At 41.3% G+C, this 16,751-nt stretch overlaps 1 protein-coding gene across 7 annotated transcripts in view; it reads right to left on the reverse strand.

The window, feature by feature from the left end:
- The window catches only part of NUTF2 (nuclear transport factor 2), a 139,739-nt gene that overhangs the window by 111,207 nt on the left and 11,781 nt on the right, over positions 1 to 16,751 (reverse strand). For all 7 annotated transcript variants that reach the window (XM_053697342.1, XM_053697676.1, XM_053697263.1 and 4 more), the window contains exon 2: positions 8,784 to 8,903. In XM_053697342.1, coding sequence (XP_053553317.1) covers positions 8,784 to 8,903 — 120 coding nt within the window. The remainder of the gene's footprint in view (positions 1 to 8,783; positions 8,904 to 16,751) is intronic.

Raw genomic sequence — 16,751 nt, forward strand, 5'->3', positions numbered from 1 at the left:
GAGCAGAAATCTTTATCTTAAACAAAGAAAGGCTTTCCCACCCCCCGAGAGTTGCACAAAAAAGAAAGGGTCAGACTAGGGAATAGTTCTTAGCAGTAGCCATCATATATGCGCCTCATATGTTGTTGATACATACCGCTTTGTCATCTGTGGTTACGACTTACAGGGACATGAAACGCAAAATGTTTTTCATGATTCAGATGGAGAATACTTACTCTGTACGTCGCTGGTCGTTAAGGGGTTTTCAGGTCATAGTAGCACGGGTCTTGCCGCGCTAATATAACCTCCCTTCCGGGTTGCAGACTTCCTGGAAGACGAGCGACGTACTCATTAAGGGGTTAAAGGAAAACAAGAAAATGTAATAGAAGTAAATTGGAAGGTTGTTTAAAAATTTAATTTTCGATCTGAATCATGAAAGAAAATGTTTGCATTTATGTCCCTTTAAAGGTAGTATACACCAATTTTCATATAACTACATATAAAATAGACACTACTATAAAGAATATGCACAGATACTGATATAAAAACCCAGTATAAAACAGTTTAAAAACGTACTTAGGAGCTCCCAATTTAGCACTGTTGATGAGGTTAGGCTGGGACACCCACTGAAAGGGGCTGAGATCAGACCCTCCACTCCCCTGCATATGAAAAACAGAATTTATGTTTACCTGATAAATTTCTCTCTCCTACGGTGTGTCCAGTCCACGGCTTCATCCTTACTTGTGGGATATTCTCATTCCCTACAGGAAATGGCAAAGAGAGCACACAGCAAAGCTGTCCATATAGCCCCCCCCCCCCCTGTCTCCGCCCCCCAGTCATTCGACCGACGGATAGCAGAAAAAGGAGAAACTATAAGGTGCCGTGGTGACTGTAGTGTACAGAAAAATAAAAATTTTAAACATGACTAAAAGCCAGGGCGGGCCGTGGACCGGACACACCGTAGGAGAAAGAAATTTATCAGGTAAACATAAATTCTGTTTTCTCCTACATTGGTGTGTCCGGTCCACGGCTTCATCCTTACTTGTGGGAACCAATACCAAAGCTTAAGGACACGGATGAAGGGAGGGAACAAGTCAGGTAACCTAAACGGAAGGCACCACAGCTTGCAAAACCTCTCTCCCAAAAATAGCCTCCGAAGAAGCATAAGTATCGAATTTGTAAAATTTGGCAAAAGTATGCAGAGAAGACCAAGTCGCTGCCTTACAGATCTGTTCAATAGAAGCCTCATTCTTGAAGGCCCATGTGGAAGCCACAGCTCTAGTAGAGTGATCTGTAATTCGTTCAGGAGGCTGCCGGCCGGCAGTCTCATAAGCTAATCGGATGATGCTTTTTAGCCAAAAGGAAAGAGAGGTAGCAGTAGCTTTCTGACCTCTCCTCTTACCAGAATAGACGACAAACAAAGAAGAGGTCTGTCTGAAATATTTTGCCGCTTCTAAATAGAATTTTAAAGCACGAACTACATCTAGGTTATGTAACAAACGTTCCTTCTTCGAAACTGGATTCGGACACAGAGAAGGAACAACCATTTCCTGGTTAATATTCCTATTGGAAACCACCTTTGGAAGAAAACCAGGCTTGGTACGTAAAACTACCTTATCTGTATGGAACACCAGATAGGGTGAGGTACACTGCAAAGCAGACAATTCAGAAACTCTTCTAGCAGAAGAAATAGCAACCAAAAACAGAACTTTCCAAGATAGTAACTTAATATCTATGGAAAGCAAAGGTTCAAATGGAACCCCTTGAAGAACTGAAAGAACTAAATTTAGACTCCATGGAGGAGTCATAGGTCTGTAGACAGGCTTAATTCTAACTAATGCCTGTACAAACGCCTGTACATCTGGCACGGCCGCCAGACGTTTGTGCAACAAGACAGACAGAGCAGATATCTGTCCTTTTAGAGAACTAGCTGACAAACCTTTATCCAAACCTTCTTGGAGAAAGGAAAGTATCCTAGGAATCATAATTTTACTCCATGAGTAACCCTTGGATTCACACCAACAGATATATTTTTGCCATATCTTCTGGTAAATTTTCCTAGTCACAGGTTTTCTGGCCTGAACCAGAGTATCTATAACAGATTCCGAAAATCCACGCTTAGATAGAATCAAGCGTTCAATTTCCAAGCAGTCAGTTGCAGAGAAACTAGATTTGGATGTTCGAATGGACCTTGTACTAGAAGGTCCTGTCTCAAAGGTAGCTTCCATGGTGGAGCCAATGACATATTCACCAGGTCTGCATACCAAGTCCTGCGTGGCCATGCAGGAGCTATTATCACCGAAGCCTTCTCCTGTTTGATCCTGGCTACAAGTCTGGGAAGGAGAGGGAACGGTGGAAACACATAAGCTAGATTGAACGACCAAGGCGCCACTAAAGCATCTACTAGTGTCGCCTTGGGATCCCTGGATCTGGACCCGTAGCGTGGAAGCTTGGAGTTCTGACGAGACGCCATCAGATCCATATCTGGAATGCCCCATAGTTGAATCAACTGGGCAAAGACCTCCGGGTGAAGTTCCCACTCCCCTGGATGGAAAGTCTGACGACTCAAATAATCCGCCTCCCAGTTGTCCACTCCTGGGATGTGAATTGCAGATAGATGGCAGGAGTGATCCTCCGCCCATTTGATGATCTTGGATACCTCTCTCATCGCCAAGGAACTCTTTGTTCCTCCCTGATGATTGATGTACGCTACAGTCGTCATGTTGTCCGACTGAAATCTTATGAATCTGGCCTTCGCTAGTTGAGGCCAAGCCAGGAGCGCATTGAATATCGCTCTCAGTTCCAAAATGTTTATAAGGAGGAGAGACTCTTCCCGAGACCATAGACCCTGAGCTTTCAGGGAGTCCCAGACCGCGCCCCAGCCTAAGAGACTGGCGTCGGTCGTGACAATGATCCACTCTTGTCTGCGGAAACTCATTCCCTTAGACAGGTGATCCTGAACCAACCACCAGAGGAGTGAGTCTCTGGTTTTCTGGTCCATTTGAATCTGGGGAGACAAGTCTGCATAATCCCCATTCCACTGTTTGAGCAACCATTAGTCCTATTACCTCCATGCACTGAGCTATGGAGGGCTGAGGAATAGATTGAAGAACTCGACAAGCATTTAGAAGCTTTAACTTCCTGACCTCTGTCAGAAAGATCTTCATTTCTACAGAGTCTATTATTGTTCCCAGAAAGGGAACCCTTGTGGACGGGGACAGGGAACTCTTTTCTATGTTCACCTTCCACCCGTGAGATCTGAGAAAGGCTAAAACAATGTCTGTATGAGCCCTTGCTTTGGGAAGGGACGACGCTTGTATTAGAATGTCGTCTAGGTAAGGTGCTACTGCAATGCCCCTCGACCTTAGCACCGCTAGAAGGGACCCTAGCACCTTTGTGAAAATTCTGGGAGCAGTGGCTAAACCGAACGGAAGAGCCACAAACTGGTAATGTTTGTTCAGAAAGGCGAACCTCAGGAACTGATGATGATGATCTTTGTGGATAGGAATATGCAGGTACGCATCCTTTAGGTCCACGGTAGTCATGTATTGACCCTCCTGGATCGTTGGTAAAATCGTCCGAATGGTTTCCATTTTGAATGATGGAACTCTGAGGAATTTGTTTAGAATTTTTAAGTCCAGAATTGGCCTGAAAGTTCTTTCTTTTTTGGGAACTACAAACAGGTTTGAGCAAAACCCCAGACCTTGTTCCGCTGTTGGAACTGGTTGTATCACTCCCATCTTTAATAGGTCTTCTACGCAGCGTAAGAATGCCTGTCTCTTTATCTGGTCTAAAGATAAGCGAGACATGTGGAACCTTCCCCTTGGAGGAAGTTCCTTGAACTCTAGAAGATACCCCTGAGAAACAATTTCTAGTGCCCAGGGGTCCGGAACATCTCTTGCCCAAGCCTGAGCAAAGAGAGAGAGTCTGCCCCCTACTAGATCCGGTCCCGGATTGGGGGCTACCCCTTCATGCTGTCTTGGTAGCAGCAGCAGGCTTCTTGGCCTGTTTTCCCTTGTTCCAGCCTTGCAATGGTTTCCATGCTGGTTTAGGCTGGGAAGTGTTACCCTCTTGTCTAGAGGCTGCAGAGTTAGAAGCCAATCCGTTCCTGAAATTGCTAAAGGAACGAAAATTAGACTTATTCTTTGCCTTGAAAGGCCTATCCTGTGGAAGGGCATGGCCCTTTCCCCCAGTGATGTCTGAAATAATCTCCTTCAATTCTGGCCCGAAAAAAGGGTCTTACCTTTGAAAGGAATATTAAGCAATTTTGTTTTGGACGACACATCCGCCGACCAAGATTTTAGCCAAAGCGCCCTGCGCGCCACTATTGCAAAACCTGAATTTTTCGCCGCTAATTTAGCCAATTGAAAAGCGGCATCCAAAATAAAGGAATTAGCCAGCTTTAGTGCGTGAATTCTGTCCATGACATCATATGGAGTCTCCTTTTGGAGCGAATTTTCTAGTTCATCAAACCAAAAAGACGCCGCCGTGGTGACAGGAATAATGCACGAAATTGGTTGAAGGAGGAAACCTTGCTGAACAAAAAGCTTCTTAAGCAATCCTTCCAATTTTTTATCCATAGGATCTTTGAAAGCGCAACTGTCCTCTATAGGAATAGTTGTGCGCTTAGCTAACGTTGAAACTGCCCCCTCTACCTTAGGGACCGTTTGCCATGCATCCCTTCTGGGGTCGACAATGGGGAACATTTTCTTAAATATAGGTGGGGGAACAAAAGGTACACCTGGCTTCTCCCACTCCTTAGTCACTATGTCCGCCACCCTCTTGGGTATCGGAAACGCATCAGCGTGCACTGGGACCTCTAAGAATTTGTCCATTTTGCATAACTTCTCTGGAATCAAAGTATCACAATCATCAAGGGTAGCTAGCACCTCCTTAAGCAGAGCGCGGAGATGTTCTAGCTTTAATTTAAATGCCACAATATCAGGTTCTGCCTGCTGAGAAATTTTTCCTGAGTCAGAAATTTCTCCCTCAGACAGACCTTCCCTCACTGCCAACTCAGATTGATGTGAGGGCATAACAGATAAATCATCGTCTGCGCCTACTTGCTCATCTTCTGTATTTAAAACTGAGCAATCACGCTTTCTAGGAAATGCTGGCAGTTTGCATAAAAGAGCTGCTAGAGAATTATCCATTACTGCTGTTAATTGCTGCATAGTAACAAGCATTGGCGCGCTAGATGTACTAGGTATCGCCTGCGCGGGCAAAGCTGGTATTGACACAGAAGGACAGGATGATGAACTATCCCCACTACCTTCATTTAAAGAATCAACTTGGGCAACATTATTAAATGTGACAGTACTGTCCTTAATCTGTTTGGACGCCATGGCACAATTCGCACATACATTTAATGGGGGAACCACCTTGGCCTCCATACACACAGAACATAGGCTATCTGAAGGTACAGACATGTTAAACAGACTTAGGCAGACATTTAATGCAATGAAAACAATTAAACAAAACCGTTACTGTCTCTTTAAATAATAAAAAGGGCACACTTTATTTCTGAATGATCGAAAAAAGAAATATCCGATCTTTATGAAATGTATACCCCAGTGTCTTAATGCTTTAAAAGTATTGCACACCAAACTTCAAGCCCCTTAACCCCTAAATAACCAAACCGGAGCTAAAAATCACAATTAACCGGTTTAAACACACTACAGTCCCTGCCACAGACTTTGCTGCGGCTTTTACCTTCCTTAGGGGTTATTCACAACAGTAATAAGCCTCTCTGAAGTCCTTTTCTAAGCCACTGGACCTTCTTACGTGAAGCTGCATGCACTGCCTAGTGAAAGTAACTGCGCAACTGAGGCCTCCTCCCTCTGCATTCCAGAGTGAAGGGGCCTTTCTGACAAGATTAGGTGTCTAAACGGCTGCCAGGCATAAATAAAATTCCCCAAAAGTGTTTCAAAGTTTGCAAAACACTCCAAATGTCACATAAACATGATAAAAATCAATCAACTTAGCCCACAATAGTGTCAACCAGCATAGAGCCCAAGTTATAAGCCTTAATTCTGTTACTGAGTCTAAGAAAATGGCTTACCTATCCCAGAAGGGAAAACTGACAGTCTTCTAGCATTACTAGGTCTTGTTAGAAAAGAGACTGATCATACCTGAAGCAGATAAGCCTGCAAACTGTTCCCCCCAACTGAAGTTCTCTGGTTTCAACAGTCCTGTGTGGGAACAGCAATGGATTTTAGTTACTGGTGCTAAAATCATACTCTTCTTTTAACAGAAATCTTCATCACTTTCTGTTGTAGAGTAAATAGTACAAACCGGCACTATTTTAAAATAAACTCTTGATAGAAGAAATAAAACTACAACTAACACCACATACTCTTTACCATCCCCGTGGAGATGCTACTTGTTCAGAGCGGCAAAGAGAATGACTGGGGGGCGGAGCCAGAGGGGGGGCTATATGGACAGCTTTGCTGTGTGCTCTCTTTGCCATTTCCTATAGGGAATGAGAATATCCCACAAGTAAGGATGAAGCCGTGGACCGGACACACCAATGTAGGAGAAAAACCCATTATACAATCAGAAGCAATCTGAAGTCTGTATACATCTAAGACTTTGGGGTTTGGTTAGAAGTTGGAAAATCAGTGCAATGTTATTTAATAACAAGCAAAACTATATTTTTACAAAAACCACTACCAGATGGGCTATATAAATGGATCTACAAAACATTTATGCAAAGAAAAAACTAGTGTACAGTGTCCCTTTATGGTTTACTGATCAGAATCTCAGATAGGAGACATACAAAATAAGTGTTGAAAGTGTGGGGAATTTGAGTTTAATGTCTTTATAAACACTTTAAAAACATGTTTTGTATGAAGAGCTTTTACTATGCAGACAGTGTTTGTGTATATTTTATAGATAGCCTTTAATGTCCCTTTAAATTATGTTGCCTTTCTTCAAGCAATACTGAAGAACAGACATATTTGGTATCCTCCAAGTGGTAGCTTGATAGTAACCCAATGGTAATAAAACTGCTTTACGTGCAGTCACAATAAGAGTGAAACACAGATCTATAAAAGTGTAGAGAACATTAAAAAAATTTTTTTTATAAAAACAAAGGCTAGGGTGATTTTTAGAATTTAGCATGGTTGTTGAAAGTTCAGCATATTTTTGTGGGCACGCCTAGTAAATAGAAATGTGAGTCACTCACACTTAAGCACATTATGGTTCAACATGTATCATTACTTTTCCAAACCCCAAAATCTAGGATTATGTACCTACATTTTCCAATATAATTCAGTATTTAAAAAGAATAACCGGCAGTCATTTTGAATCATATAACAGATGTAGATAAAAAGGACTAAAATATATAATAGTACAATATTAAGATAAATTTTAAAACGGAACAAACCAGTATATTTTGTACAGGTAACAATATAGAGGGGGAGAGATTACATTTTGTTTATTTATAAATCCTAAGTGTTCATATATTATATTGTTCAGGCACCTAAGTTGATTACCTATTTGTGAAAGACTGTACAATTTAATGGAGACAAATAGTTAATCTGACAGGTTAAGTGGTGAACACAGTCTATAGCATTGTCTCTCTGGGGGTCACATATTACTTGAGCTATGACATATGAAAGCTGGTGGCTGCAGTAGTGGAGACAGTGAAGGGAAAACAAAAAACACAAGGTCATGCAGAGGGCACCTTGGCATTACATGGATGGTCTGCCAGCGGAGGCAAGTACCAGCAAGATGACCTATGTATTAGCAATTCAAAAATGCACGTAATAAGTGAAAATAATGACCAGCACTGTATAAACATGCCCAGGCTCAGCCACTGTTACTCCATACCCCAGCATTGCAGCAATCTCACCTATTCCCCACATCCATAACCAATGTTTGTGGCCCAAGAACAGACAGAGGACAAGGTGCTCCAATATGGGCCACAGCTGCATTAAAGGATTACTTTCTGTTATAATTTTTAAGCTAAACAATTAACATATTAAAGTTAATAAACATTAATTAAAACCTACTGACCTATATTTTCTCCAAAACGAAGTTTCATAACGTTCTAAAAGTTATATCTTATTCGCTGATGATGTCACGTTATCCTGCCCACTATTTTCAGCACTGCATGTTCAAAATACTTAAACCAATAACTGTGTTTAAAGCACCATTTTGAAACCTAGGTATTGTAAACGGATTGGTACAGAGCAAAGGATACCCACGGAGTGGGTTTGGAAAACAATTAAATTTGCAGACAAGATTTCTGATATACGGTAGACATATGTTAATGAAATGCTATTGATAAAAAGCATATTTGGGGTAGTTAGTTAGTAACAGGCATAGAAAATATTTACTTACAGTGGCCCTTTAAGTGCCATGCCCTCTTTTGCTACATGGTGAAAAGAGCCACCAGAACGTCCTGCCGCCATTGAACACTAAGAACAGTTAATAGAGGAGAGGTAAGAGCAGCCTGCCATTTTCACAGCACATGACTGGTACCATGGAAATAGCTAAAGTAATATGTGGGTTTGTTGAGCATAGTCTTCAAAAAAAGTTTCAGTGCAGGGGGTAAACCTTCACTCAGCATTAACAAGGTTAACCCTGGTTAATACAAACACATGAATCCTAATTTTTTTAAAGAAATTACTCAAATTTTGATTCATGATTTGATTTAAAAAAAAAAAAAAAAAATGCAGAATACAATCATTAAGACCATCTAATACTGCTGGTTATAATAAAGTATGAAATCAACATGTGGCTCTGGACCTAATTTTTATTAGACACTTTAGTTATAAGACTGTTACTAAAATACTTACATATATGGACGATAACTGGCTGCGGTCAGTGTCAAACAGATTGTAGTAATGTTGTACAAAGCTTGATCCAATTTGCTCCCAAATTGGTTTATCTCCCATTCTGAACTTCACAGCAAAAATCTGCTCAAACCAAGCAAATAAGTTAGTAAAGCTTGCAAAAATGGTAACCATCCACATTCTAAAAAAAACTGTAGCAACACAGAACTCAGAGCAAATGTTTCATACAAGTATCAGTAACAAACGTCAAAACAATAATGCCAAATAACATGTCAACGTTCCTTAAAGGGACATGAAACCAAAAATGCTCTCTCATGATTCAGATAGAGAATACAATTTTAAACAACTTTCTAATTCACTTCTATTATCTAATCTGTTTCATTCTCTTGGTATCAATATGTTGAAGGAGCAGCAATGCACTAATGGTTTCTAACTGAACACATAAGTGAGCCAATGACAATCTGTATATAAATGCAGCCACCAATCAACAGCTAGAACCTAGATTCGCTGCTGCCCCTGAGCTTGCCTAGATAAACCTTACAGCAAAGGATAAGAAGAGAAGGAAGCAAATTAAATAGAAGCAAATTGGAAAGTTGTTTAAAATTGTATTCTCTATCTGAATCATGAAAGAAAAATGTTGGGTTTCATGTACCTTTAAAGGGATACTAAACCCACATTTTCTTCTTACGATTCGGATAGAGCATTGAAATTTAAAGGGGCAGTCTAGACAAAAATAAACTTTCGTGATTCAGATAGGACATGTCATTTTAAATAACTTTCCAATTAATTTTAATCAATTTTGCTTTGTTCTCTTGGTATTCTTAGTTGAAAGCTAAACCTAGGTAGGCTTATATGCCAATTTCTTAGACCTTGAAGGCTGCCTTTTATCTGAATTAATTTTGACAGTTTCACAACCTAGAGGGCTTTAGTTCATGTATGCTATATAGATAACATTGAGCTCACGCACGTGGCATTACTTAGGAGTCAGCACTGATTGTCTAAAACGCAAGTCTGTCAAAAGAACTGAAATAAGGGGGCAGTCTGCCAAGGCTTAGATACAAGGTAATTACAGAAGTAAAACATTAATATATATGTGTTGGTAAAGCAAAACTGGGGAATGGGTAAAGGGATTATTTATCATCTTAAACAATAAAAATTCGGGTGTAGACTATGCCTTTAACCTCTTAAGGACATATGACTGAATTTTTCCGTCAAAAAACAATTGAGCAAACTGAAAGCTGTGTCCTTAAAGGGTTAAGCAACTTTCTAATTTACTCCTATTCATTTTTATTCGTTCTCTTGGTATCTGTATTTGAAAAAGCAGGAATGAAAGCTTAGGAGCTGACCCATTTTTGGCTGAGCACCCTGGATAGCGCTTGCTAATTGGCTAGATTTAGCCACCAATCAGCATGCTCTACCCAGGTGCTGAACCTAAAATGGGCCAGCTCCTAAGCTTTCATTCCTGCTTTTCAAATAAAGATACAAGGAGAACAAAAAATAGTAGTAAATTAGAAAGTTGCTTAAAATGTTATGCTCTATACGAATCATGAAACAAAATATCGGTTTAGTATCCCCTTAAAAATACATTGTAGTGTAATATAATGCTCTTTTCATCACAGCATTTAATTTTTAACGTGATGGTTAACAAGTTTTAAAATCAAGTCTGGATTCTAAGCAATATTTTAGATGGACTTTAATTTATCACTTCTAATGAAGATGCGCTGTTACTTTTAACTCTATACATACCATCCTAATACACCACTCTTTATGTAAGTGAACAGTTTTGACTGTTCTCCAATTGGCATTCTAGCGCACTGGTTTTCAGGTTTACCTTGGAGAGAGCAGGTAAAATAACCATGTTTACTAAGCAGCTGATTATTTAATCTGTGCTCTAGTTCAGATTACCTTAAAATGCGGCCTGTTAGGGAGGACCGAGTACAGGTTTGAAAACCAGTGCCGTAGGCTGTATGACACTTTTGCAGCTAGAGCGCAGATTGGAGAACAGTCAAAACAATGAGTTTTGAAATGGATGGCTGGAGTGTGGGGTATTAGAAGGGCATGGCTAGAATATCTAGATTTAAAAGCAACAATGCATCTTCATTAGAAGTGATAAATTAAAGTCTGTCTAAAATATTGCTTATATTCTGGACCTGATTTTAGAACATTTAAAGTTTATCACTTCATTCAAATTCTTATTTTACTATGTGTTTAATGCCTTTGAAAGGGCGTTAAACAGTCCCTCCTGGAACACCCCCATTATGCAAATAAGGAAGTAGCCAGTAATTGGTGCATAGGTGCGTGCTGCACATTTGCTCACCAGCTGCATCCTCATCTAGAGTAACACATGAGACTAATTCAAATGTACTTGCCCATTTATAGTATCTGAAAGACTACTTAAAAGGGACAGTCAAGTCCAAAAAAAAACCCCTCATGTTTCAAATAGGACATGTAATTTTAAACAACTTTCCAATTTACTTTTATCAACAATTTTACTTTGTTCTTTTGGTATTCTTAGTTGAAAGCTAGACCTAGGAAGGCTCATATGATAATTTCTAAGCCCTTTAAGGCCGCCTCTAATCACATGCTTTGTATTTGCTTTTCACAGCAGGGGTGAGCTAGTTCAGGTAAACACTATAGATAACATTGTGAGCACGCCCGTGGATTGTGGCAGACACTGCGCTAATTGGCTAAAATGAAAGTCAATAGATAATAAATAAAATGTCATGTGATCAGGGGTTTGTCAGAAGATGCTTAGATACAAGTTAATCACAGAGGTAAAAAGTGTATTATAACTGTGTTGGTTTTGCAAAACTGGGGAATGGGTAATAAATGAATTATCTATCTTTTAAAACAAAAAAAATTCTGGTGTTGACTGTCCCTTTAAAGAAACCAACTTCAGACTCCCTTACTTAAAATCTTTTTAGTGGATTTAGACAAGAATATTTAAACAGACATTTGAAGATTGGCACTATCTGCATTCCCATTCTGCAAGTCAGGAACCATAGCGGCTCTATGCACACACTTAAAGGACTATTAAATAAAGAAGCATTGTATAATCATCAAATGTATGATAAAAAAAAAAAGACAATGCAGAAACACTTAGAAAAAACAGAATTTATGCTTACCTGATAAATTACTTTCTCCAACGGTGTGTCCGGTCCACGGCGTCATCCTTACTTGTGGGATATTCTCCTCCCCAACAGGAAATGGCAAAGAGCCCAGCAAAGCTGGTCATATGATCCCTCCTAGGCTCCGCCTACCCCAGTCATTCGACCGACGTACAGGAGGAAATATGAAACCGTGGTGACTGTAGTTAGAGAAAATAATTCATCAGACCTGATTAAAAAAACCAGGGCGGGCCGTGGACCGGACACACCGTTGGAGAAAGTAATTTATCAGGTAAGCATAAATTCTGTTTTCTCCAACATAGGTGTGTCCGGTCCACGGCGTCATCCTTACTTGTGGGAACCAATACCAAAGCTTTAGGACACGGATGAAGGGAGGGAGCAAATCAGGTCACCTAAATGGAAGGCACCACGGCTTGCAAAACCTCTCCCAAAAATAGCCTCTGAAGAAGCAAAAGTATCAAATTTGTAAAATTTGGCAAAAGTGTGCAGTGAAGACCAAGTCGCTGCCTTACATATCTGGTCAACAGAAGCCTCGTTCTTGAAGGCCCATGTGGAAGCCACAGCCCTAGTGGAGTGAGCTGTGATTCTTTCAGGAGGCTGCCGTCCGGCAGTCTCATAAGCCAAACGGATAATGCTTTTAAGCCAAAAAGAGAGGTAGAAGTTGCTTTTTGACCTCTCCTTTTACCAGAATAAACAAACAAAGAAGAAGTTTGTCTGAAATCTTTAGTGGCCTCTAAATAGAATTTTAGAGCACGGACTACGTCCAAATTGTGTAACAAACGTTCCTTCTTTGAAACTGGATTCGGGCACAAAGAAGGTACAACTATCTCCTGGTTAATATTCTTGTTGGAAACAACTTTCGGAAGAAAACCAGGCTTAGTACGCAAAACCACCTTATCTGCATGGAACACCAGATAGGGTGGAGAACACTGCAGAGCAGATAACTCTGAAACTCTTCTAGCAGAAGAAATTGCAACCAAAAACTTTCCAAGATAATAACTTAATATCTACGGAATGTAAGGGTTCAAACGGACCCCCCTTGAAGAACTGAAAGAACTAGATTAAGACTCCAGGGAGGAGTCAAAGGTCTGTAAACAGGCTTGATTCTAACCAGAGCCTGAACAAACGCTTGAACGTCTGGCACAGCTGCCAGCCTTTTGTGAAGTAAAACAGATAACGCAGAAATCTGTCCCTTCAGAGAACTTGCAGATAATCCCTTCTCCAAACCCTCTTGTAGAAAGGATAAAATCCTAGGAATTTTTATCTTGTTCCATGGGAATCCTTTAGATTCACACCAATAGATATATTTTTTCCATATCTTATGGTAAATTTTTCTAGTTACAGGCTTTCTAGCCTGAATCAGAGTATCTATTACAGAATCTGAAAACCCACGCTTTGATAAAATCAAGCGTTCAATCTCCAAGCAGTCAGTTGGAGAGAAACCAGATTCGGATGTTCGAATGGACCCTGAACAAGAAGGTCCTGTCTCAAAGGTAGCTTCCATGGTGGAGCCGATGACATATTCACCAGGTCTGCATACCAAGTCCTGCGTGGCCACGCAGGAGCTATCAAGATCACCGAAGCCCTCTCCTGGTTGATCCTGGCTACCAGCCTGGGAATGAGAGGAAACGGTGGGAAAACATAAGCTAGGTTGAAGGTCCAAGGTGCTACTAGTGCATCCACTAGAGTCGCCTTGGGATCCCTGGATCTGGACCCGTAACAAGGAACCTTGAAGTTCTGACGAGACGCCATCAGATCCATGTCTGGAATGCCCCATAATTGAGTTATTTGGGCAAAGATTTCCGGGTGGAGTTCCCACTCCCCCGGATGGAATGTCTGACGACTCAGAAAATCCGCTTCCCAATTTTCCACTCCTGGGATGTGGATTGCAGACAAGTGGCAGGAGTGATCCTCCGCCCATTGAATTATCTTGGTCACTTCCTCCATCGCCAGGGAACTCCTTGTTCCCCCCTGATGGTTGATATATGCGACTGTCGTCATGTTGTCCGATTGAAACCTTATGAATTTGGCCTTTGCTAGATGAGGCCAAGCTTTGAGAGCATTGAATATCGCTCAGTTCCAGAATGTTTATCGGGAGAAGAGATTCTTCCCGAGACCATAGACCCTGAGCTTTCAGGGGTTCCCAGACCGCGCCCCAGCCCACCAGACTGGCGTCGGTCGTGACAATGACCCACTCTGGTCTGCGGAAGCTCATTCCCTGTGACAGGTTGTCCAGGATTAGCCACCAACGGAGTGAATCTCTGGTCCTTTGATCTACTTGAATCGTCTGAGACAAGTCTGTATAATCCCCATTCCACTGTCTGAGCATGCACAGTTGTAATGGTCTTAGATGAATTCGTGCAAAAGGAACTATGTCCATTGCTGCAACCATCAATCCTATTACTTCCATGCACTGCGCTATGGAAGGACGAAGAACAGAATGAAGAACTTGACAAGAGCTTAGAAGTTTTGATTTTCTGACCTCTGTCAGAAAAATTCTCATTTCTAAGGAGTCTATTATTGTTCCCAAGAAGGGAACTCTTGTTGACGGGGAAAGAGAACTTTTTTCTATGTTTACTTTCCATCCGTGAGATCTGAGAAAGGCTAGGACGATGTCCGTATGAGCCTTTGCTTTTGACAGAGACGACGCTTGAATCAGGATGTTGTCCAAGTACGGTACTACTGCAATGCCCCTTGGTCTTAGAACCACTAGAAGGGACCCTAGTACCTTTGTGAAAATTCTCGGAGCAGTGGCTAATCCGAATGGAAGTGCCACAAACTGGTAATGCTTGTCCAGAAAAGCGAACCTTAGGAACTGATGATGTTCCTTGTGGATAGGAATATGGAGGTACGCATCCTTTAAATCCACCGTGGTCATAAATTGACCTTCCTGGATGGTAGGAAGGATCGTTCGAATGGTTTCCATTTTGAACGATGGAACCCTGAGAAATTTGTTTAGGATCTTGAGATCTAGAATTGGTCTGAACGTTCCCTCTTTTTTGGGAACTATGAACAGGTTGGAGTAAAACCCCATCCCTTGTTCACTTATTGGAACTGGATGAATTACTCCCATCTTTAACAGGTCTTCCACACAATGTAAGAATGCCTGTCTTTTTATTTGGTTTGAAGATAATTGAGACCTGTGGAACCTTCCCCTTGGGGGTAGTTCCTTGAATTCCAGGAGATAACCTTGAGAAACTATTTCTAGTGCCCAAGGATCCTGAACATCTCTTGCCCAGGCCTGAGCAAAGAGAGAAAGTCTGCCCCCCACCAGATCCGGTCCCGGATCGGGGGCCATCCCTTCATGCTGTTTTGGTAGCAGTGGCAGGCTTCTTGGCCTGCTTACCCTTGTTCCAGCCTTGCATCGGTCTCCAGGCTGGTTTGGGTTGAGAAGTATTACCCTCTTGCTTAGAGGATGTAGAAGTAGAGGCTGGTCAGTTTCTGCGAAAGGGACGAAAATTAGGCTTATTTCTAGCCTTAAAAGACCTATCCTGATGAAGGGCGTGGCCCTTTCCTCCGGTGATGTCTGAAATAATCTCTTTCAAATCAGGACCAAACAGTGTTTTGCCCTTGAAAGGGATGTTAAGCAATTTTGTCTTGGAAGACACATCCGCTGACCAAGACTTTAGCCAGAGCGCTCTGCGCGCCACGATAGCAAACCCTGAATTTTTCACCGCTAATCTCGCTAATTGCAAAGCGGCATCTAGAATAAAAGAGTTAGCCAATTTAAGTGCATGAACTCTGTCCATAACCTCCTCATACGAAGATTCTTTATCGAGCGACTTTTCTAGTTCTTCGAACCAGAAACACGCTGCCGTAGTGACAGGAACAATGCATGAAATTGGTTGAAGAAGGTAACCTTGCTGAACAAACATTTTTTTAAGCAAACCCTCTAATTTTTTTATCCATAGGATCTTTAAAAGCACAACTATCTTCTATGGGAATAGTAGTGCGTTTGTTTAGAGTAGAGACCGCCCCCTCGACCTTAGGGACTGTCTGCCATAAGTCCTTTCTGGGGTCGACTATAGGAAATAATTTCTTAAATATAGGGGGAGGCACAAAAGGTATGCCGGGCCTTTCCCATTCCTTGTTTACTATGTCCGCCACCCGCTTGGGTATAGGAAAAACATCGGGGGGCACCGGAACCTCTAGGAACTTGTCCATCTTACATAATTTCTCTGGAATGACCAAATTGTCACAATCATCCAGAGTAGATAATACCTCGTTAAGCAGTGCGCGGAGATGTTCTAATTTAAATTTAAATGTTACAACATCAGGTTCAGCTTGTTGAGAAATTTTCCCTGAATCTGAAATTTCTCCCTCAGACAAAACCTCCCTCCTGGCCCCTTCAGATTGGTGTGAGGGTATGTCAGAAGCGTTATCATCAGCGTCCTCTTGCTCTTCAGTGTTTAAAACAGAGCAATCGCGCTTTCTTTGATAAGTAGGCATTTTAGATAAAATATTTGCAATAGAATTATCCATAACAGCCGTTAATTGTTGCATAGTAATAAGTATTGGCGCACTAGATGTACTAGGGGCCTCTTGTGTAGGCAAAACTGGTGTAGACACAGAAGGGGGTGATGCAGTACCATGCTTACTCCCCTCATCTGAAGAATCATCTTGGGCACTATTATTATCTGTGGCATCATTGTCCCTACTTTGTTTGGACACCCTGTCACAATTATCACATATATTTAAATGGGGAGACACATTGGCTTTCATACATATAGAACATCGTTTATCTGATGGTTCAGACATGTTAAACAGGCTTAAACTTGTCAACAAAGCACAAAAAAAGTTTTAAAATAAAACCGTTACTGTCACTTTAAATTTTAAACAGAAC

Source organism: Bombina bombina, chromosome 1, assembly GCF_027579735.1.
Source record: "Bombina bombina isolate aBomBom1 chromosome 1, aBomBom1.pri, whole genome shotgun sequence".
Lineage (NCBI taxonomy): Eukaryota > Metazoa > Chordata > Amphibia > Anura > Bombinatoridae > Bombina > Bombina bombina.